Below are 23830 nucleotides of genomic sequence, written 5' to 3'. Positions count from 1 at the left end.
TGTATTCATTGTAATATATATTTTCTGAGTTATAAAATCCCATATAAATAGCAAATTATCTTCTGTATGCAGAATACAAGAATGCATAAAAAACTGTGGTACAGATCTGAAAGGAATCCTGAGTCCACAAGCAGCAGAAAATAGGACAGTATGGAAGTTCTTCAAACCTGGGAAAACAGAACTGAGAGCCTGTGGGTGCTGAGCCTTCTGCTCCATGGATAAACTCAGCAGTGGCTCTGAGTACTCTGCTCTGTGGGTTCTCCTGGTATCGTGGCAAGAGGATGAGATCTGTCTTCTGATGGTTGGAACAAAGGCACTTAGAGTGGTGAAGGCTGTAAGCAGCAGCTTGGACCGATGGGTGGACAGCAATGGAGGTGTGGCACGGGAGTTCTGGTGGGAGTTATGCACGGGAGAGGGCCAATTCCTACACTCCTTGAGGTTTCACTGCTTACCTGCAAATAATTATATAAATTAAAACACACCGAAGTGGAAACTGCACACTGTATATTGAAGTGCCTTTCTTTTTTTTCCCTCCCTCAGACTGAGGCAAGCAGACAAGGCAGCTGCACCAAGGACTTGCAGCACGCTGCCTTCTTTGTGGCACGAGCTGTGGCAGTGTTTCGATCAGGAGTTTTCAACCTCTTCCCTTGGCTTTCAAAAGTGAGCTGTGCAATAGATGTACGTGGCTGGAAACGTTCCAAACTCCGTGACTCCATCACTCAGATCAAGGCAGACTGCACTGCTGCAAGAGGGCACCAACGTGCAGGCTCTGAACTTGGAGACATCACATTATTTTAGCACACTTTGGCGTTCTGATCGCAAAGGAAAATGTCAGTGATTCATGGAACAAAGACTGCGTTCTGCCTGCTGTTTGCACGAGGAGCGATGTGGTCATTACATTTACTCCTTAAACATGGTTATATATATAAAATATAATATTTCCCTTCGTTTGGCCAAGGCCAAGAGCTCTGGCATGAATAAAACATGAGTCATCAGAGAAAAGCACACAGACTGCAGCAAGCAAACAGAGCCTGTGCTTTTGCTTCTTACTGCGGTGTCAACTCTGGAGATAATGAAGTAAAGCAGGGCTGTTCTCAGTCTCCTGGCTTCTTCCCAACTGAGGAGGGATCAAAAACCAGATGAACGAAGTTATCCTGAAGCTGAGCTGCAGTTGCTCGGTGCACAACTTCATGAGTAAACAGACACAGGACAATGCCTTAGATTATGAAATTCTCCATGATTTTCTGTCCTTTCAAACATTAACATAACACCCTTCTTTCTTCTTAGTACATAATGACTTGGGAAGATCCTGACATTTTTTTCCTGGTTTGGGTTAAGGAGCCCAACAACAGGAAGCCACCCATGAGTATTGCACAGTGAGTTAGGGCACAAGTCTAGAAAAGGGAATTGCACTTGCTGGGCTTTTTTCAGTCCAAAGTGAAACTCTTCATTTTTTCAGCTAGTTCCTGTCTCACTTCTATGTGCTTCTTCAGGTTTTGCACTTCGTGGGGGAGGTTAATGTCCCACACTGACACGCAGGATTGTAATTCTGGGAAAGGAAAAAAAGAAAATGGCAACGGGGTGAATGAGAATTATTACTGTGTAAGTAGAAGTGGTTTTGCTTGTCTCCTCATCTTTTAATTGCTCATTAATTGCTCATCTGAGGTATAATATTTGGGGCCTGGAAGCTAAGCTGCATGACACCTTCGGCTTGTGGTAATGAAGTTATGGGTTACTGCCATTTGACTTTGCACAACAGTTTGGATTCCAGCTCTTAAACCATTTAAAAGCAGAAACCATTTCTGGCACCTGTGGTCCGTGAGGTGTTGACCTGAGCTATGGCCAATGCTAATACTGAGGTGCCTGCATACAATTTCATCTTTGTTTCTGAACAGATATACCTGGAATGCTTTAAGAGGCTCAAAAGCCATTCTCTGACAACTGATTTCATAAGGTAGTGAAAATACTGAAACAGGGCCACTTCTTCAGTCTTTAGCCTGAGTCTTATTCTACTACAGTCAGTTCATCTATGCTTGCCACCTTTTAACTTTATGTTGTCATTGCCACATTATCAAGAGTGTCAGAAACAGGGATGGGAGAAAGCTGAAGAAGGGAATCAGTGGGAGCATTAATTATAACTTTCTTAGGAAAACAAAACAAAGATGGAGTTTTTATCTTCCTGTTCTGGCACTTCACTATCCTAATTGTGAGAAAGCTCTTCCTTCTTCTTAGTCTGCCTTCTTCTTCTTCTTAGTATGAAATAATCTCCCTTGCTGTAGTAAAAACTGCTCAGCTTTTTTCCTAACCACAGGGAATAATATGTTGAAGTGTTTATTCCCTTCCTCTTTATTTACATATTTGAAGCCTATTATCATGACTTCTGCCTGCTTTCTTTCTATTAAGCAATTTATCTTCAACATTTCCCCAGAGGTCACGTTTCTCTCCTCTGGACTATTCCTAACAGCTCAGATCACTCAGCAGTGTCCCAGATGGACATACTCCTCCAGCAGAGGCCTTATCAGAGCTCAGCAGAGTATATGAATTAGTCCCCATGTCTTAGAGAAGGCACTTTTTTCTACTGGCACAAGAATGGTTTTTGCCTCTTTTGCAGGAACGTGACAGTGGTGATTCATGTTCAGCCTGTGATCAAAATAAACCTTTTTTCAGTACCACTGCTTAAGCCATTTCCTCATGTTGGTACAATAGATCTCTCCTAATTACATTAGAGGTCTCACATCTGTCCTTACTGAACTGTATCCAATTCCTTCCAGACCATTTGTTCTATCTGTCAAGGTTGTTGTGACTTCCAACCCTGTCCTCCACTGTGCTCATGGCTTCTCTGAGCTAAGTGTTGTCTGCTAACCTGAAAAGCAGAGACATTATTCCTCCATCCACATCGTTCACAATAACACTGAGTTATCGTGAGGCCCCTCTGCAAATCCGTTTGACACATTCTCTGAGCAGATAAGGGCAATTACTCTCCAAATAGAGTTTTACAGAAATCATATGCTCTTCAAAGAGTATCTTCATCCAATCAATTTTGTATGGAGCCCAGAAATATAACAGATGGCAAAAACTAAAAGTAATTTTGATAACAGTATATCAAATGTTGATCACCCGCTCTCCAAACATATCTCAGAGGGCAGCCAAGCATCACAGTTTCTGCTTCACTAACAATAGAAATTAACAGAACACAGTTCAGGTACCTTTGTGGTATTTGTCATCTTCGGTGTCACTCTTGTAGCAGTATCCCAAAACCAACACCACATTCTTCAGACTCCCTTTTTCAAAGAAACAAAAGGTGCAATTTTAATCTTGATGGCAAGCTTTCAATTTAAGGACAGAAACAGCTTATGGATGCTGCGAAGATGACAGAAACCAGAGTTTTTTTCTTTGGGCCCTTTATTCATAGTCACCAACCATGAGAAAAAAACGACACGAAAACAAAACAATACAGTTAATGCCTCTATTAACTGGTGGGGGTTCACCAGAGTTCAAAGCCTGGATCAGCTGTTCAGCCTGCTGAACGAGCTGAGGAACAAAGTACCCTGCTATCTACCACGTGCAGGGGTAGCAGTCACAGAAAACAGATGCCACAGTGAAGGCACAGGCTGCAAACCAAGTTCCAACGCTCAGCACAAAGTGCCAGCAATCAGTTTGCTTGTAAACAAATGAAACAATCAAATATGACACAAACTCATGAAAAGCGTTCTGAACTAAGTAGAAAGAGGGGATGGATCACAGTAAGGTACCTCTGGAATAATGTGAAAAACGACTGGGAAGGCTGACTGGTTGGACTGCAGAGGGCTGGTGGGAACATGGTGCATCTCCCATCGCCAGAGGATTCACTGCGTGCCTTGTTGGCCACTAGCTCTGTCCATACTTCATACCAAAGGGATGGGAACTCAAGTGCAAGGTTTCTTCCTCAGTCTAGGGGCCTTGCTTACTATAGGGAAGCCTAAATTTTCACTTACAGAATGAACGACGTATATTTACAAATAAACCATCCTCTAAAGATGATGCCTTGTGTGTTAATGTCAATTGTTAAGCAACAGAATTAGAAAAAGAGGTTCACTCACTCATATGTAAACTAAAGATAAACTGATATCTCAGCATCTGACAATCCTTTTTTCCTAAAATAGCCACTGCCATTACAAACTTCAATGCTAAAACAAAGAAGAGTTCATCAGCCACGGTGCCACAGTGCCACGGTGCCATTTTCAGGGCTTCTGTGAATACACCTGTGGAACCAAAGCCTTTGAATGTAGGAGAAAAGCCAAGCCTTTATAAATAATTGCTGGGAGACAATGATCAAAAGGAAAAAGTACACATCACACAGCGTGAATCAGTCTCTCTTGCCATTCTTGAGTCACGTGCAAATGCAAGCAATCTATTTCTCATGAAGTATTAACATTTCTCTCTATAAAATTTAGATTAGAAGTGCTGTGCAGCCTGGAGACCAAGCATGTGAGATTCAAAGCTTTTTCAGTCACACCGTTTTACTTTATATAATTTTCCTATCAATGGCAATAATGTGAGGCAGGAATCTTATTTTTATAGTCACTATTCTATCTGTTCAAAACACTAAAAATAGAACAGTCCCTTTACAGCACTAATACTGCAGCTATCAGGACCAGAAGGACTCGTAACCAGAAGGACTGTGTTAGTAGATGTGGACTCCAGCTGGCACACTTACAGCTGACAACTGAACAGACTACGAACCTGCAGTGCCAGGCAAAAGCAAGCCAGAGGAAAATGGAGGTTTTTTTGATTCATACAGCACTGTCAGCACTGTGAGCTCGCTGCACCACAGCAGCCTCATAAGGTGACAGGAACAGCACATATGTATCAACCTAAGTCCAAGCTGGGGACACCCCTCCAGCTTTGCTGCTATCTGCCTGTGATCCAAGCCCGAATAAAGCATCTGAATGACATACAAAAGGCTAAGTGCTGTGTGCTGCACCGAGCTCATAACAAGCCCATGCAGCAGTACAGGTTCAGGATAGAGTAGCTGGAAAGCTGTCCAGCAGAACAAGGCCTGGGGGTGATGGGAGGTTTAGATGGAGCAGGGGGAAGAATTTCTTCAGGGAGAGGTTAATCAAGTACTGGAATGGGCTGCTTTGGGAGATGGTGGAGCCCCATCCCTGGCAGTATTAGGAAACATGCATATATGGCACGAAGGGACATGGTTTAATGATGGGATTTGGTAGGTCAGGAGGATGGCTGAACTTGATGATCTTAAAGGTCTTTTCCAACCTTAATGACTCTGTGATTCTTGAATAAATATGGTAGAAGACAAGTAGGAAATAAGCAATTAAGGAAAATAATTAAAACACAATGAGCTCCACAGGGAGAGAAACCAGAAGCAAAAAACTTAAGATGAAGAATCAACACAGGCAGACACAGATTAAGACAATGTGCGTAGGACAGAGGACCGAAGGCTGTGCTGAAGCATGGCACAAAGGGTCCAGAGAAGGTGGGTGTGTTCAGGTGCTGATCAGAGACAAGCCAGGGAAGAGCTGCTGTTTTCAGTGGGCACAGATCTGGCAGCCTGTGGTATTCAGCTAACACTGGTCTGTCTGACACTGAGTGAAGATGACAGCAGAAGAATAGTACGGATGAACAGAACACGGAAAATGCTAATCTGTTCCTGGAACACCACATCAGACAGAAGCCAGTGATCCTCCACTTGGCACCAACCTGCAAGTGCTTGTCCTTTGATGGCTTTACTTACCTAGCTGAGCTGTTAGCATGACTCGAATAGAGTCACAAAAGTTATCTATAACTCGTACAGGGCGACGTGTCGATAGATCAAGTAGTAGGATATGTCCTCCTCCTGTCCCTACCCACAGTGCAGTATTTTTCTGCAGGCAAATTGTCTTCACTCTTCCAGAATAAGCAACATTATGTTTTGATTCTTTATTTAATTTTTCCACTTCATCCCTAAAAGTGTGGAGAGAATCTGTATGAAATGTTGGCAGCACGCTATCCCACAGCTGCTAGAATCCCTCAATACCAGCCTTTTAAATGATCATTCATCAAACTGGAAAGGTCTCGTGCTAATCAGTTGATAAACAATCTGAAATGAAAACTACTGGACTTCTAAGAGCCAACCTGTGTGCTGGAAAATATCTTTACATAGGAGGAAGGTACACTTCTCTGTTTGCCCTCTGTTTGCAGGAGAATAAGGTCACTGCAGAGGGGGAGGAGCACACCTAGGGCTCCTCCTAGCCTTCACCATAAACATCAAATGGATGTAGAACACTAAGGAAGAGGAACAATTTAAATGCAAATGTAAATTGTTGTCACTGCAACTAGAACTGATGTAGAGGGAAGACATTTTTTATTAGGAGATGCGGGCAGTAACTGAACACAAATCACAACTATCTTATCCAATCAGCTAAGGACAGCAAAAGACTTTCTTCCTACTTCAATAGAGTTAAATTAATCTTCTTGAAAGCACAAATTGTGAAATATAATGAAGGTCTTAGAGAACTGAGATTCTGCATGGGATATTTTGATTTTCTGGGCCAGAAGAAAGAAATTCTCCCAGTGAACTGGGCAAGCCCCTTATCTCCAGAAATGTGAGGCATATATGTCTAGCACATTATAAATGTAGGCTGGAGAAGGCAACCTTCAGCCAGCTTTCTATGCAACAGGCCATCAGTTTGAAATGAAGTACTTACTTAAGAAAACGTGCACAGTCAATTAGTTCAGAAAGCTTTTCTGTCTTCTTGTCCCAGATTTCCACAAAATGGCTGTTTTTCTTTGCCAAGTAGATGGATTTGTCTACTGCTATTGAAATGATGTTTGCATCACTGTAAGCGTTGTGACAGAACCTAGAAGAGAGAACTCCAGTCAGAACCACAGAAAACATCCAGCAGAAAAAAAAAACTGAACACGATAAAGTTGTCTGTAACTCTTAAAAGATTAATTCAGCCTTAAAACCCAAGAGAGCTGGAATACAATTGAAAGGACTTGCTGTAACCTTCCTACACTTTGGGGTAAATTATTCTCACAGTAGTGAGGTTGCACTGGTGATATCCCTGGAGTTGTATTCCAAATCTTTCCTACCTATCTGCTCAAACCACAAATGCCCACATCAAAGCAAGGCAAACTTCACCTTTTTTTACCACTCTTCCAATATTTGGAGCTACTTCACAGCTGCTCCAGGGCCCACAAGACCATAAGGGTCACTTACTGAGGATGATTAAGTCTAAAAAGCAGTAGTGAGGTTCTGCAGCCAATTGCCTTTTGGTCGACTTTTCTACATATGAATTTCTCACTAATGCCAGATCTACCTATCAAAATATTATCAGCCCTGCAATTATCAGTGTTATCTTATTTCGCTGCCTCTTCAATGTCTTGAAGAGCAGCTCCAAATCACAGACACCTGACAACAGCCAACAACACTGCTGCTTTCCTTAATGTTACTTGTTTCAGACAATTTTATTGTCAACCAAAAACTTCAGCCTCTAATTTCTAAATACTGAGAGGTCAGCAGTCACACACGACTGACCTACACATGACAAAGGTTGCCATACTGGCACATAAGGACAAATGCTGCACTAAATATGTGAGTGTAGCTCTGAAGAAAGCAATCAAAGCTTACACAAATGCCATCAAGGGAGAAAAGTGATGGTTAGCATTTAAACAGTTTTTAAATATGTACAGACTTCATAAATCCTTTATGTAGTAACAATGCTTTCCCCTTGTTTAAAAGCAGCTACGAATGCTCTACACATTATTCAGTGATCTCATTTTAATGCACACTGTATTTCATCGATATTATGGAAGGAAATAATGGAAAGAAGAATTTAAAAACCCCAAACAGATCTGGAACAAGACATCATATCAAGTACTGTCAGAAATCTGAAACAAGAAAAGAGACAAGTGAAAAAACTTACAGTTGGCTTGACTTGGTTTCAATCAGCTTTTGGACAGAGAAATCACTAGATAACGCTATGAGCTTTGTTCCACAGCCTCCCCAGATTATATTTTTTTCATTTAAATACATGGATTCATTTAAGCACATCAGTGGTGTGCTAACATTTCCTATAGTTAGTATCTTCAAAGGTGTTGCACCTTTACACTGTGGGAAGAAATATACTCTCCATTAGAAACATACAAGGAGCATACAGACAAAGTAGGAATTGTTAAAGCAATGCCACACAACCCACAGAATATTCACACATGATGCAGAATTGCAGGTACTGTGGGCCCACTATGAATACCCAAAGAAAACAGCCTGCATGAGAAGCAATAGGACAGAGCTGGGACTCATAACCTCTACAACTGCTGGCCCAGTTCATGAAAGCCACATTGATATCCTAGAGAAATTCCAGACCAGGCCATATTCTAGTTTGCAGTGCACTGTAACCCTGTAACTGCCCTAAGTTGTCTATGGCCAGGAGCTAACCCTCAGGAACCAGCCGACAGGAATGGCTGCTGGCATTTCTGCATCTGATCTGTGAACAGAGCTCTGAACTCCAGGGAATCTAAACAGTACTGTCCTCTTGAAGTATCCTTTCTACAGAGGGAAAATATAGCTCAGACTGAAAGAAAAAAAAAAGAACTATAATAGCAACAACTAAAGGAGATGGTCTCAGAATATTCCAAATAGTGACCATTAATGCCACTCTCTACTCAGGCCTATCAGAATCACAGAATTGTTGAGTCCTAAAATGAGAAATGCATTTTCCCCTCTTAACTATTGGTTAAAACATGTACTGTAAAGCATGTGCAGCTCCCCTCAGACTGTACAGGAAAACAATTTTTAGTTTTAGAGAAGCAATTTAAAATAAGCTGCATGAAATAAAGCCACTATCAGTAACTGCTTTCCATATTACTGGCAGTATTTTTAGAACAGACTGGAAAGAATAAATCTACCTTTACTGCTCTGTCTTCAAACACTGCCAGTGTACCATCAGCTGTGCCTACCAGAAAGAAATTCTTCTGTTTGCTGAAATAAAATATAACAAAATAAAATAATGATTTCAAAAAAATGCACTAATCAGGTAAGACAAAATTGAATTAGTCACTTCTGGTACTTCAAGAGTTTCACTGGACACTAAAAGCAAATACCAACACCTGTGATTGTAGTTTCCAGACACACTGGGTATAAAACACGGACAAAAGAGGCAGCTGTTTGAACAAAACCATCTCGTGAACGTACAGCTGTCACCTTCTGAACATCTCTGTTCAGTGGCATTTTCAAAATGTAACACAAAATATTTAAAAATCATATATACCTTTGCTTTGAAAGTGAATTACAGTATAAACAGGTGATGGAATCTGACATCTTCTGCAGACGGTGCCGTCTTGTTTCATCTTCTGTGTTAACTGCCCACAGAGATCCAGAATGGGTTCCTGCCACAATCCAGTTTTCTTTCTCAGTAGGAAGGGTCACTAACGCCAAACTTAGAATTTTACTATCTGCAATATCCTGAGTCAGAAAAAAATAGAACAAAAAACCCAGCAATACGGTTATATTTTCAATGCAGGTAAACACTAGTAATTGCTGGCAGCAAAAGGTACAGTCCTCATGGGCATTGAGTCTTCCCATGAAGGTTTCCTCTGTGACATCTAATTCCTGATTAGCAGAACACAACTGTACCATCTATCTTCAGAGTGCTGGGAAGGATCCCAACAGCACATGGGAAAATCTCTAAGATGAATACTAAAAAAAATATGATCTCCCTATTCTAATGAAGATCTTAAAGCCATCACAGCTTTAAGCAAACAGAGCTACACAACATTGGTTCAGTTTAGCTACTAACACTAAAGCTACAGGTCTAATGTGGTTCTTTTTTTTTCCCATTTTAGCTTTAGAAAAATAAGCTATTCAATTTTTACCAAGTCTACTAATTCAAATGTATCATGATCAACAGATGGCAGATTCTTCATGGAAATACAATTTAAAAAGCTTTGATGATGAGTCATACTCAGTACTGGAAGATGAAGAGAAACATATGGACATCACAGCTCATCAAGCCTGGGTAAAACTTTCCTATTGGCACAAGACTGGGATGAAGAAAAAGCCAATCAAGAGAGCTGAAGGTCATCACCCGGAGTGTCAGAAGGAGGTAACATTCCCAGGAAGAGAGGAATTAGTAAGAGACGAGCTGGATTCTTAGAGGACATGGAGACATAAAGCACTGTATAGATATTACTTCTCATCCAAGCCTCCATGCTAGAAATAGCTTCCATCTTAGTGCAAGAAAGAAACATAGTGTTGGAAAGACAGTATAAGCCAAAAGTTCAGGCAGGATGGCAGAAAGGGAAAATAGAGTGTTTCTGTCATGTTTCATAGATGCAAGGATGATTCATTTATAAGAAATCTTTGTTCTCTCCAAGATTTCTCAAAGCTGAATTGTCCAGAAACAATATCCTACTGTTCAAATGCAGTCAACTCTTCTGAAACACATCTGAGTGCCAACAAAGTTAGAATAAATGACAACTTTCACACATACCTCACAAGTATGTCCTTCTGTATTTAGGTTAACAAATGAAAGCTGTGCTTTTTCAGTGTTCCCATTGCCTATCCAGACTCCTGCCTTCTTGCAGCTTTGATTAGCAGCTACCATGCACTCTGCTGTGGAAGTGCTGGGTATTGAAATGTACCTCATCAAACAGATAAGCTCTGCGGAATTCAAAATCTCATATACCTACAAAGAGAGCCACAGCACGCACATGGTAATAACAAGGGCTTGTACAGGGATAAATAAATAACAAGGAATGGGTAACAAGGTTGTACGGAACACACACATACTATCTCAGCAGTCCTGCTGATTTATATACTGTTATTGATGAGCAATGTTCACCCCGCAGCTTTCCTCTGAAAGTTTTCTTAAAAATATTTTCTTATTTAAAATAAGTTTTCTTTCTAAAAATAAGTTTTCTTATTTTTCAGGAAATCAATGGGATTAAGGCATGTTTCAAAATTTCACAAGGAGCAACATGATGTGTGATAACAGGCAGTAGATTTCAGATCCACGTCACTGTCCCTCCTCTCACATGCACAGAACAGTGTAAGGAATCTGTGCTGATATTTTGCATAACTCTAGTTAAAATATGAAGTAATCCGTGCTCTGTTTCATTATCATCAGTACAGAGCAAAACAAGGAAGGCTGCAATAAATGGTTGGTAAATCCAAATGGAACAGTTTATCTTGGGTAATAAGGGCAGGCAATATTCCATGGCTGTTTTCATTCCAGAGAAGGGGAACAACATTAAAAGCACTGTGCCACTTACTAACAAAAACCTGCAATTTCTTTTTAGAAAGCACAATAACTTCATGGTATCATCTATCACAGAAATACTAATAAGCACACTAAGTAATACCTGGGAAGATGTTGGTCGTTCCTGAGGGTTTTCCTTCAAACATTTTTTAATTAAATGTTCAACTTTAGGCCAGGGAGCACACCCATATTCTTTGACAGGATCTTAAATGAAAAATTAGATAATTTCTTAGCCAGCCTTTTATATAAGAAACACAAGCTCTGAAAAACTTTCTCCTTATTTTAACAATTCCTTTCACTTCTTACAAAACTGCTCTAATACCACTCTCTGAGGCAAAATGTCACTATGGACAGCTTGGAACTGCTCATCTGCTATTACAGAAAAATGAGAGTCACAGAGTTAGAGTCTTCCTCATTATAAGCAGTTGAAGTAAATGGATTCAGTCCCTTTTCATGAGGACTGAATCAGATATCTGTGAGTTATGGAATGACTCATGCTGACCACTCACGGGCAATATAATTTCTGCCCGTAATCTTTTCAGTTCCTATCAACAATTTTTTTTCCCCCTCAGATTTATTCTTCTGTGTTTGGTAATACAGATGAACTTTTTGATAAATTGTATGGCAGTTCAGATAAGCAACTCCAGATAGTATTTCTGAGAGATGGAAATTTAAATCCCCACTCAGTGGACATGCATCTTGTCACTATAGGCACCGACCACTGTAGGAACAAATCATTCATGAGTAACAGTGCTTGTACTGCTTTTCTTTTTGACTCATCAGCATCTACACCAGATACTCTCAGTCCTACATTAGGCAGAGGTAGCATGAATAAGGAATGAATAAAACCTGCAAATGAATATATTCTGTTCAGCCAACAATGGGCTCTGTTTACTAGTGAACTCAGCCAGTCCTCTCTGTGGTGGAAATATATAACTGATGACCATATATACAGATGGAGCTCTGTTATCTCCAGAAATTAATACTCCTGATCATTATTACCAACTGGACTATTCTCTTTACAGACTAGAAAATGTATGAACTCTCCATCTCTCAAACGGAAAAGACATATCAGATCAACTGTCCTTTTTTAGATGGAGTAACTTTTCAGCCATAAAGAACATTTCATACCCTCTATTGCAGGGCAGCAAATGAGAACACCATGAGTTACACTGTTCAGCTGACTACATCACGACCACCCTGCTTAGTCTTTCTTCAGCAACCAACAACTACATATTGCAATGCATATGGCATTTGAAGAATGCTACATAGCTAGGCAGGACTGACATGTTAAAAGGGATTACGATTTAAAACCTTTAGGGGTAGTGGCCACTTCTTAAGACAGCGCATCTATAAGTCTTTTAAAAAAATTCTGAGATAAGCAGCTTCTCAATCACTGATTTTTTAATGTAATGTATCACGATCAAAGAAGAGAAGTGGATTTATTTTAACATCACATTACATAAAATACATAAACAAAGTAGTAGGTAAGGGTCAAGTCCAGACATGGTTTTAGAAGATACCTTTATCAATGCTCATTTAAGTTAGGTCGGACAAAATTGCAAGTATGGAAAATCTCTATTTCTTTATAAAATGAACCAACTTGTTGCCTTGAAGTTACAAACAACATCTTGTTGAATAGATGACTCTCACTATTTTAAGACTGTGTGGAATGAGAAGTCTCTAAAAAGTGTTGCTCAGGCTCTTCCTCTGATCACCATCAGATACAATATAAAGCAAGACAGTTACTTTAGAGGAGGCAGAGCAAATGGCCCACTTTCCTGCTAAATCTAGAAGAAACAAAGCATACCTGGTAACTTTCCTTGTATTGCTAACTCATCAAATTCATTTGGAAACTTCACACCTTCCATTATTCTACCTCCTCCTGTTAAAATGTCATAGAGAAGCAAGCCAAATGAATACACATCAGCTTGCTGATTGTAAATAACATTTCCTCTGGCAACCTCTGGTGCTCTAAATCCTGCAAATAAATAATTCATTAATAGTTATGATTCATACCAAGTTGAAGTCATCTTTATTCTTGTAAAAGTAAACACTTAATGATGAAAATATCACAGGAAGTAAACCAAAAATGTCACACTACTTCTGGGCTGAAATAGTTTGCATATGGCAGACTACCCAAAATATCAGCAATCAGTGTAAAGGAAGGAGTTGGCATGCTAGCTACAGACCTCCTGCACTGGTACATATAAAATGATTAATTTATCATGAAAATTAGAATGAAAGACAAGTCTGCAGTGTTTTTGAAGGCTTAACACTCAACACTTGACTTACAACATATGTCATAATTTCAAAGACTTAAAGGAACCATTTGTAGTTCCTCAAGTGTTCAGTGCTTTAGAATTTAGTTCACTGTCAGGGGAGAGAACAGTGCAGTTATCCATTGCCTTAAAAATAAAAAAAGACCTAACCATGCATTACTGAAAATTAAAACAACAAATAGTTTTAGCAGTACAATTTCAATATCTCAAAATCTATACTAAAACAAGACTTCTCCCTTCCAACTCTAAGGATTCATGATTCTGTGATTTTTAATTCTTCTAAGAGGGGTTAAAGCATAAATAGTAGAAAGGCTGAGAGGTATGAATCTGGTATCACAGTGTGTAATACGACCATGACTACATTTTGGCATTTCAACTACAGTGTAAAACAAAAAATGTATTAACTATTTTTTGAATCAATGTAAAGCAAAGCATTTTTCCAGACCTGGTGTGCCTTCGGAGGTTTTTATTCCCATTCGGCAACAATATTGGGCAATGCCATAGTCAGCTATTTTTGCAATGACAGCTGCATTGGGATACAGGGTAAAGAGCAAAACGTTGTGAGGCTTTAGATCACGGTAAATGATCATTGCTGAATGCAGGTACCTGTTAACCAAAGAAGTATTTATTAAAATTATTTATTCTTCACAATTCAGGGATGCATGTACACACAAACACTAACTGCATCATTCCCACAACAGGAAACCGTGGTTTCAAAAGTATGACCCTGCCTTACTAAATAATAACTTCAGAATTGTTTTGATATAGAATTTACTGCCACACAAGCACTGTAGAATTTTAGTGCTAAGTCTTATCTGAAGTGTCACTGGCTGTTTGACAACAGTCTCAGAAGTTTAATTTTCTGTGCAAATTTTGCAGCTTCTGTGGTTTCACAGTCACACTTCCACAGCTTCTGAGGACATTCATGGACTTTCAGAAATGTAAAAATGTACTCAATTAATTTCTATGACACTTTAATACAGAATCCACAGGCACACAGCAAATTCCAATCAATGCTTTTGCCATTATCTCTACTATGAGCACCACTTGTTACCAGAAAATAAAATCACAACCAAAAAAAAATTAGGTAACAAAATCTTGTGTTCTATACCAGCAAATCAGTCAGAAAAAATACAGGTATTTGTCTGACCCAGGAAATGTTTTGCTGAAGATGCAAAAAAAAAGATAAGCTTTTAATTTTTAGTATGTCCAAACTGTAGTTATAACCCATTTCTATAGGAACATGGGAGTCATATTTACCTTAAGCCATCAGCTACGTGCAGAGCTATCCTGTGCTGAAGTGTTCTAGTTAAGTTTGCTTTGTCTTGTTGAAGCAAACGATCAAGAGATCCTTTAAGGGCTAATTCCATCACCAGCATCCGGGGACGGACAGCAGCAGCCAGCAAAGACACTAAGCTGGGATGATGGAGGTGACAAAGCACTGCAAGCTCCTGAAAATCACAAAATCAAATGAAATACCATGGGTAGCACAGCTCTGAAATGGTCTGAATTTTTTATGCTCTTCACCAGGGTTGGTATTTCGCAAGCAGCACTACAGAACACAAAGTGTCATTTCTTACTTGTCTTAGGAGCCTGAGGGAAGTATGTTTATTGAAAATCTTTACAGCAACTTCTTCTCCACCATAGGAAGCACGGTACACTGATCCAAACCCACCATCACCTTTTCAAAGACGAAGTTGAAAAGAATATTAAAAACAAATGTGTATGAATCATTTCTCAAAAACAGCTGAAAGGGTCCAATTTCAAACTGTGTGGATCATTCACTGTTAAACTTCATGATCAACAATCTAAACACATGCAAAACAGTGTCCTAGTTTGAAAGTTAATGAAAAATTCTGAACTGAGTAACCCGAAATTCTGTATACCTTAAAAAATACATTTCCACTGAGTAGTAATCTCTAAATTGTCTTTCATACGTCGCAGAACTGATTTCAACAGATTTGTCAATGTAAGCTCTTCTAAAAAGACCTACAGAGTAACACTTACCCAAGAGAAATTCAGGAGCTTTGTCAAATTCCAGCTCATCATTGTTCAGCATAATGTTTCTAGGCAAATCAGCCAGGATCAGGTCAGGAGCAATCTGAGCGATGGGAATGGTATGCCTTGGCTGATCTGGGTTTACTAAGAGGTCTCCTAAGAAAAATAAATTAGACTTGCACAGTCATCAGTGAAAAGGCACTGAAAGACACACAGATGTCTAAAAGTGCACACGATGAATATACCTATAATGAAATTCATATATACGTGTAGGCATACGCTTGTGTGTGTGTATAGAAACATACATAACAGAACACTAACTATCCCATTCAACTTCTACATGTTCAACTATTTTCAAGGTTCTGTATCTGTACTAATCAAATGTGACTGTTGCTATGTCACAACACCCAATTTAACCCAGAGATGTTTCTATCTACAAAGAGAAAGAATTCTGTTAGCATGTGAATACTGCCTTTCAAGTTACTGCTGTACATGATCTAAAAAGATCAAGTAGCAGTTTTACTATGTGCCAGATTCAATTACATGAATGAAGTTGCAGTATCAGTGCCATGACAGAAATACTCTTCACTGTTCCCATTTATACACTACAATATTGAGCAGCTGCAATCTGTCCTGTATTGTACAGCTAGACATCTCTTGGATTAAAACAACAACAACAACAAAAAGGAGTTAAGTGGCTTTTGTCTTACACTTTTGAACTATTTCCAACAGAAATGACAACGCTTTAAAATAACATGAAGTACCCAGATGTTACAAAGTAGATGCCTGGGATACAAAATTTAACTATGTACTTCAAATGTCATAAACTTATATACCTTCTTCAGCTTTTTTAAGTAAGTCATCAAGCAATATTTTTTGATGTTCTTCACCATCCTCAAAACTGTACAGAGCCCATTTCTTCAGCAGTGTTTCCCCTTCACCACATACATCTATATCCAGCAAACCTGGAAACCATTCTTCCATAAGAGAATCAATGTGATCCACAACTTGTCCCAGAAGGATGCAACCTTCAACAAAACAGAGAAATTACAGCCTCTATCTGCCAGACTTACAAATACAAAGCTAAACTCTGCATTCCAAAAGGCAAAAGCACAACAAACCAAAATGCCAAGCTGCAATCAAACTCGAGCACTAATCAGTTCTCAGGAATAATTAACCTTTTCTGCAAGAAGGTGCTGTGATTTTCAAAAAACTGTCTGGGTTGTTGTCAAATACTGCTGATTCCACCAGACAATAAGCTTCAGGAGACCAATTCAAGTAGATGCCTTGTCTCCAGTACATTCTGTTAGGACGAAGAGCTCGTGCTGGAAAATAGAAATAATAATTAAAAATCTGATCTCTAATATGAAAGCCATTTTTTGATATGTTTAGTTATCACTGCATGGTTATGACAAATCACAAACAAAATGGAGGCTACAACTTTGCAGTCAGAACAGCCCCACAAATAAGGCAAAGCTACAAGCTACATATTTAATGAGACAGTAAATAATGCCGGGATCACACAAACGCTTAAGTACATTCAGCTTTAAATAGAGACTATCTTAAACCACATGTGAAAAAAATCAGTGATATAAGATTTTCCTCTACCACACACTCATGGCAAGATGCAACTGGAACTCTATACTCAGGAGATGGTTATAAGTAGCATTTGTAGACTATCAATGTATATTTTGCACATTTTTCTCATCACTGATTTTCATAAATCACATATCAAAAATCAAAGATGAATGACATTGCAAAGTTCAGGAGCTAAATCTCAAGTCAAAACAACAAGTAGAGAAAAATTACAAAAAAATCACAATTTCTGACCAAAGCAGAGCTTTTGGACATTCATATAAGGAGAACTGATCAACCTATCTTTCTGTGAAGAAAACTTATCCTTTCCTGTATTCCTTGTGGAATCAAATGACAATACTGCATACATATGAAGAGTTCCTCAAAGGAGAGAAATAGGCCTCTTACACCTTCACTTGATTTTGCTCATTGCCATGAAGATCTCATGCAGTAATTGTTCCTGGACACTTGTAAATTACCAAATCTACCACTGCTATTTTTCTTACATTTCTGAGCAGACAGAAAATAACTAAATCAAAATTTTGGGATTAGAGCTGTAGAATGTAAGTGTTCATGTTTAGAGGAAATATGCCCACTAATGTTTCTGAAGTAAAAGATTTATACCTCTTCCTGACAGCATGTAAGGTGATATTTCAAGCAACCTGTTGATCAGCCTGGACCAAAATCCCATAGGAAAGTATGGCATCTCATAAAGCCTGATGATAATTTCCGAATTTTCACAGTGAGGAAGCTCTATAACAGGTCTGTGATCAGACAAACTGAAAGAATAGAAATATTATACTGTGTTTATTGATGTATTTATCCAAACTGACTGAGGGCATATATTATTTATGATGCAAAATTGATTCATAAATAAATGAATAATACAAACAATCCAGCAACAGAAAGTGTATCTGCTTATTCTGTTTGTGGTAAAGTAAGTTTCTGCTATAATTCAAACTCATCACATCCTCTCCAAAAATCAGATATCAAATGTACCTGAGACACCTATCAGGCAACTAAGAGGCATTCAGGAAAGAATTACCTATTCAGTACTTTGAAGGCTGTACAAAAATCCAACCACGTAACACTCTCTTCGTTAAGAAAAATAAGCATTATTTAACACACTGGGGAAATCTGAGGCAGAGAAACCATTACCTCCTTCAGACAGTGCAAAAAGATCACACTCAGAACATCTTTGCAGTTGCATTTAATCACTGTGCTGTTTTGGAGAGATTCTGCCTCTGAGTAACTTGACTGGTTCTGACTTCAAGCAAATAAGTTGTAAGAATTCGTGGTTATAATTTACAATGCAATAAATATCTGAAATGTCAGCAGATCATGATGTAAGGCTAAATAATAATCTTCCTGTTGTGGAGCACGATTACTATTAAAGAAGTACTTTCCTCATAAAGCATTTTATTACTCAAAGATGTCAGCTTTATCTGCTACAAGATCAATTTAACATGTCTCTGACAGCATTTACTAAGTAATCAATATGTATTATGCCTTCAAATGCCAAGTTGCTCTGTTGATGAGTTAAGCTAGCTAACTAGCCTGATGGGAGCTATTTATTTTGATCACTCTCCATGGCACATTTGTGGGTCTTTGCTTACCTGCTTGGGATTAGTAGTTGGTCCTCTCCTAATGGCAAAGCAATCTGAAACTTTTCCAGAAGTTTGAAGTATTGTGACATGTAGATCTTAGGAAATTTGCTCTTCTTTAAAAGGAATTTTTCCACATCTGAGCGTTTTACAATTCCCTTAGGATATTTAGAAAAGCCTTCCACTTTCACAGTCAAAATCTTTCCAAAAAAGTAAAACAAATTGAGATGTATAGTCATAATTAAACTGAATTTTCCTTACTAATGTTGTTCCCTGAAATTTTTGATAGTCTATTATTTGGGTGGAAAATTGGACTCTATGTCACAGTGAAACCAATGACTTCATGATGTTAACCAGCAAGGAGACAGCGATGATGAAATTTAAACTGTCCAAACCATTAGTGTGCTACCATTCTTTAGTAGCTTTCACTATTTCATACTATAAGGAAACATATTTTATAAGCTAATCTGTGGAGGTGTAGTCTGAAAGAAGCATATGCACCGTGATTTTTCCTATCAGCACTTCACACAAGCAGAGCAGTGCAGACTATACCATGTCCCCAGTCTTCTCTCACTCCTACCCCCCCACCAGCTTTATAGACTCAAAATGACATTTTTGAATTCCTGTTTCCTCCATTGAATGACAGGTAAAATTTCAGAGGTAAGGTCACATGAATAATTATCAAAAAGTTTGAGAGTGGTGTTTCTAAATCAAGATTCAGTTATGGATTCACTCAAGCAGACTCTTCTGTCCTAACACGTGATTCTGTATCATTCCCTTTCCTACAACACCAGTACAAGCATACACGGACCTCTCCTCACTCATTATTACTACTTTAATCCACAGTTTCTGCTTTTTCCTCCACCTTCTCAAGATCCTCTGGGATTACTGTGCATCCCTGAGGTATTTTTACTCTAAATGTATTCCTGCGTCCACTGCAGATTAAATGTTGTTGGACATTACAGCATAAGAAATGGACAAACTGAGATGGGCAGCTGTCTAGAATGCAAAGGAATTTGGGCCGTGAAGAAATACCAAATCATGAAACTGTAAAGAAATAGTGAAAAAATCACTGACAAGTTACAGTGGTTTTGTACAGGGGAAAAATTGTCATGAATGTAGATACAGAAGGCAGAGACTGACCTGTGCCATGATTTTACACAGCCATTTAGGATCTACGAAGTACAGATCTCTTAGCTGTAGCGCCGGGTCCTGAAAATGAAGTAGTACACCTGCACAAAACACACTGTAATTACCAACACCTTCCTCATGCTCTGTATTAAGCAACATAACCACCTCACTCTGGGCTGCCTTCCTTATGTGACTTGATACAATCAATTTGAATATTAAATTCAGTTATTGCATTTATGGCAGTATCTTGGTTTGTTCAATTTTACCTTTATTTTCAGAAGTTTTGTTTTAGGTTTGTAATATGACTTGGGTATTTTTGGTCAAGTAGCTATGCTCTATGCTGTTGATTATTTAATGTTATGAGCTCTGTATAGTGCTGAGACAAGCTGTCACTCACCTGTCGTTTCTTCAAGCTGTTACAGCACTTGTACCTTTCTTCAGGCATTTTACAAGCTAACCAGCAGTGTGGTATTTTCAGGGAGTGACAAGACACACAAATTGTGACACAAGTAATGCTTTTTATCATGAAATTCCCTTATAACATAATGATGGGGATTATTAAACTGTATTATTTCACCCAAGGGCAGCATTTCAGCTACACACAATGGATTGACTTCATGTGAAATTTAGAAATCCATACAAGTCTTGCCTGCTGCAGATTTGCAACAAAATGCTAACGAAACATACACTGAAGACTGTATTTTACCTGACTCATTCAGAAAGTGAATTGCATGAGGGAGTTCATTTTCATCCAGTTGTAACTTGTTTTCTTGTACCATTTCTAGTAATCGTTTCTGATCAATCACAGGAAATTCAACTGGGACATTTTTCCTTTCCAGCAAAATTCTCTTCTCCAGCTCCAGATAGCTGTCAGGAATCAGCTGACCAACCACTGGCTGATCTCTGATCTGTACAATTCAGAATAATAATATTAAATGTATTAATTAATTAATATACAGTGCAAACTCATAATATTGCAACTCAGATGTAAGCTGGGTATATTAGCCCAACCCAAGCAGCAACAAGGAATAAGAACACTAATCGACTAATGTGGTTTCTGAAAAATAGATGGGACTAATTCTTTCAGAATTAATGTATGCATGTCTTTCTATAAAAGAAAAAGCATAGAAGAATATACTGCTCTATTACACATTTGTGGGAAAATAACAAAAAATGACATCTAAGAGGTACAAAGAGCAGCTCTGATTTGAAGTAAAAGGACAACATTCCCTGTATGAACAGATAATGCCATACATCTTGTGTTAACAGAGGACAAAAATCACATTCCTTGTAATCTGCAATGTCTCCAGACATGTCTCTAGACAAGTCAGAGGGAAAAGGGAAGTCACTTAAGTAAGAGTCTCCACAGTCAACTGACAGCGATAGTGGAAAACAGAAGAGAATAAATCCAGCAAGATTAGTGTCACAGCCAAGTATTTTGTTCCTGTTTCCTGTAGCCTAAGTTCCTTCCTGGACACATGCTTTGACCTTTGGTAGAAGCTAGCGATCAGTCAGGTTTTTCATTCTGCACAGGTGCTGAATAAGTTGTACTGTGGGGGAAATGGGGAACAATTGTCCTAACATTTCCCAACCGGCTTCTTAGTTTCTCAAAGAAGTTAAATACCAATGCACTGTGACATTTTTATGTGTCAGGAAGGTAATTACTATCTTGTTTAAGTTCAAAGACTCAAAGCATTTGAGGGTCATGTTTAGTGCTTAGTCCATTTTAATGAAGTTCTAGGCAGGTACCTTGTAACTCCTTTCAGAAAATGTCTATATTATTTATGGAAATATCTCCTATCCTTTGGACTATCTTACTTTCATATGGAAGTTTAAACATCAGTTTAAAACATAGTCAGAATGGATATGGGTGTTAAAGAAACAATTTTTACTGCACTGGTTAACTATCCCTTAAACAGTGGAATGAAGATGGGCAGTTAAAGGATGTGGCTTAGCTGATGGCTTCTCAGAGAGGAACATGAGGAGTGTCCACTCTTCCCCTCCTTTGTAACACAACAGTGTGAGGCTAGTCATAAATACAGAATTTGCTCTTGAAAATCATCAGAGCAGTAATTTAGAAGAAATCTGGGCTCTGCTGTGATTTATGAAGTTCGGCCTGTGACTTTCAAAGCACAAGACATCACTTTCTCTCTTGAACAGGTTATGACACTGTATATAATATGATCAATATTGCATGAGCAGAAAAATTAAAACAGCCATGTTCTTTCTGCTATTCCTACCAGCTCCATGCTTGGATTACTCTCTCCCTGCTTGCTCTCACTCAGAGTTTGATGCCCTAACTAAGTAGGCAACAAGTGAGTAGGTGGTGGAATGACTTTACAGACAAAAGAACTATGAGCAGACTCTCCAGTTTAGGAGGATCATTCAACCCAGAAGGTCTTCCCCTGTTTCCATTCACTTTTCTCCTTCTAAGAATTCTATTACATAGTATAATAACAAATCAGTAAATAAATAATTAGTTGGCTTTCAGAAATCACAAAATCTTTTTTCTGATCCCCTGAAATCTTGCAATATTTATAACTGCACTTAGATCTTACTAACCAACAAAAATTGGTAGTTTTTTATTAGATTTATTCATAAGAAAAGGATGGACAATTTTAAATTAAATATTCTAATTATGGTCTCAGTGTTTGAGAAAGAAACTTAACTGAGATTTTACTAAATTGATTTCTTGGTAATAAATAAAATCAAAACTGCTAAATTTCCATCATTGTTTTGCTGCGTCTGCATTGTATAGAAGGCAAGGTTACCACATAAAAAATGCACTGAATTACGTGTTCAATTAATGTCTTAAAATATTACTAAAACTAGAATATTTTCAATGTTACAAAGAGTATGCATCTTACTTTGAAATGAAGACTCTCCTTTATTATGATTTTCCGAAGTCTCATAATGGAATCTGACTCTTCTTTAGCATTCACAAAGTGATAATCTTGGATTGCAGGAAAGCCTCGCTTGTTCAGCAACTCTCTAGTAATTTTACTCATGCAGTCCTTATGTTGCTTTTCATTGGAAACATCTAAGTGGGTGCCAACAAGAATGACGGGGGATGTTGAAGCTCGTGCCTGTGAGCAATATCCATATAATCCATTAACTCAGTCTTGATGCTATTTTATATGCATGCAAACAGCAAACAATTCGGTCAAAATAATCAATACAATGATATAACAAACTGCTTCCTTTTTCTTTTTAAACATACCTCTTCTAAGCTTGAGCAGTGGGTAAATCTCAATCTGAAATACTACTTCGTGCCTTTATTCAGAACAAATTTAAACTTCAAAACCAGAAATCTATAGAATACACTTTTTAAACGAAGTGGCTTAGGTCTGGATTTCATTCTTGGTAGATCAATAGTACTGGCAGTAACACAGGCAACTGTATTTTTCATTAGAAAAGACTAATGAAGTGGAAAAGCACAGGGTACTATGCCAGCTGTCAGATGAACAGTGCAACAACAAAACACCAGCAAGCACTGCATAGCAGAGGAGAACGCATCAGAAGTGCTCTTTACCAGTGCTTACCTGACTGTATCACTGCTCAAGGTGAAAAAAGTGAAAAAGATAAGCTTAACAGGACCCATATACAAAATCCTGATGTAATTGCATTGCCCAACTATAGCTAATAAGACTGAAAGCAAAAGACAAGTGATGTTCACCAGGGGGTGACTTCATCAAAAGCAAAAAAAAACAACACACTCACAGCAAAAGGAAAATACACAGGCAGACTCTAAGATCAAGTTCACTATTATAGCCCTGGGATCAGTCCTTTAACAACAGGATGCTAAGCATAAACTTAACGTGACTTTGAACCACCATCTAGTCAGTTTTATACAAGTGAAATTCCATTTTCCCCCAAAATTACAGTGGTGTGGAAGAAAAAGCATGCTTAACTTGTTATCCTTCTAATATAACTGCTTTCTTATTTTTATCAGGCAATCCAAAATATTGCCAGAACATGCAAACAGTTCTGCATATCACTC

General features: G+C 38.5%; 1 protein-coding gene across 2 annotated transcripts in view; it reads right to left on the bottom strand.

Annotated features, from left to right (window-relative positions):
• Positions 1 to 878: 878 nt before the first annotated feature.
• Positions 879 to 23830, bottom strand: part of LRRK2 (leucine rich repeat kinase 2) — a 63820-nt gene continuing 40868 nt past the window's right edge. The window contains exons 31-51 of one of the 2 annotated variants that reach the window (XM_065743587.1): positions 22698 to 22916; positions 20537 to 20738; positions 19843 to 19931; positions 18712 to 18899; positions 17720 to 17874; positions 16699 to 16845; positions 16357 to 16548; positions 15530 to 15676; positions 15103 to 15203; positions 14783 to 14973; positions 13968 to 14128; positions 13051 to 13221; positions 11344 to 11444; positions 10473 to 10667; positions 9252 to 9445; positions 8890 to 8962; positions 7908 to 8092; positions 6687 to 6839; positions 5735 to 5943; positions 3207 to 3281; positions 879 to 1549 (exon numbers count right to left, since the gene is read on the bottom strand). In XM_065743587.1, the coding sequence (XP_065599659.1) occupies positions 1428 to 1549; positions 3207 to 3281; positions 5735 to 5943; positions 6687 to 6839; positions 7908 to 8092; positions 8890 to 8962; positions 9252 to 9445; positions 10473 to 10667; positions 11344 to 11444; positions 13051 to 13221; positions 13968 to 14128; positions 14783 to 14973; positions 15103 to 15203; positions 15530 to 15676; positions 16357 to 16548; positions 16699 to 16845; positions 17720 to 17874; positions 18712 to 18899; positions 19843 to 19931; positions 20537 to 20738; positions 22698 to 22916 (3270 nt within the window). In that variant the 3' untranslated portion in view covers positions 879 to 1427. Of the gene's footprint in view, positions 1550 to 3206; positions 3282 to 5734; positions 5944 to 6686; positions 6840 to 7907; positions 8093 to 8889; positions 8963 to 9251; positions 9446 to 10472; positions 10668 to 11343; positions 11445 to 13050; positions 13222 to 13967; positions 14129 to 14782; positions 14974 to 15102; positions 15204 to 15529; positions 15677 to 16356; positions 16549 to 16698; positions 16846 to 17719; positions 17875 to 18711; positions 18900 to 19842; positions 19932 to 20536; positions 20739 to 22697; positions 22917 to 23830 lie in introns of those variants that run through there. The other variant, XM_065743588.1, reaches the window with a different exon arrangement.

Source organism: Cyrtonyx montezumae, unplaced genomic scaffold, assembly GCF_038088225.1.
Source record: "Cyrtonyx montezumae isolate F1298 unplaced genomic scaffold, pur_monq_1.0 scaffold_3, whole genome shotgun sequence".
NCBI lineage: Eukaryota > Metazoa > Chordata > Aves > Galliformes > Odontophoridae > Cyrtonyx > Cyrtonyx montezumae.
Note: the sequence above shows the minus strand (reverse complement) of the source record. Positions and strands in the feature narration are given on the sequence as shown.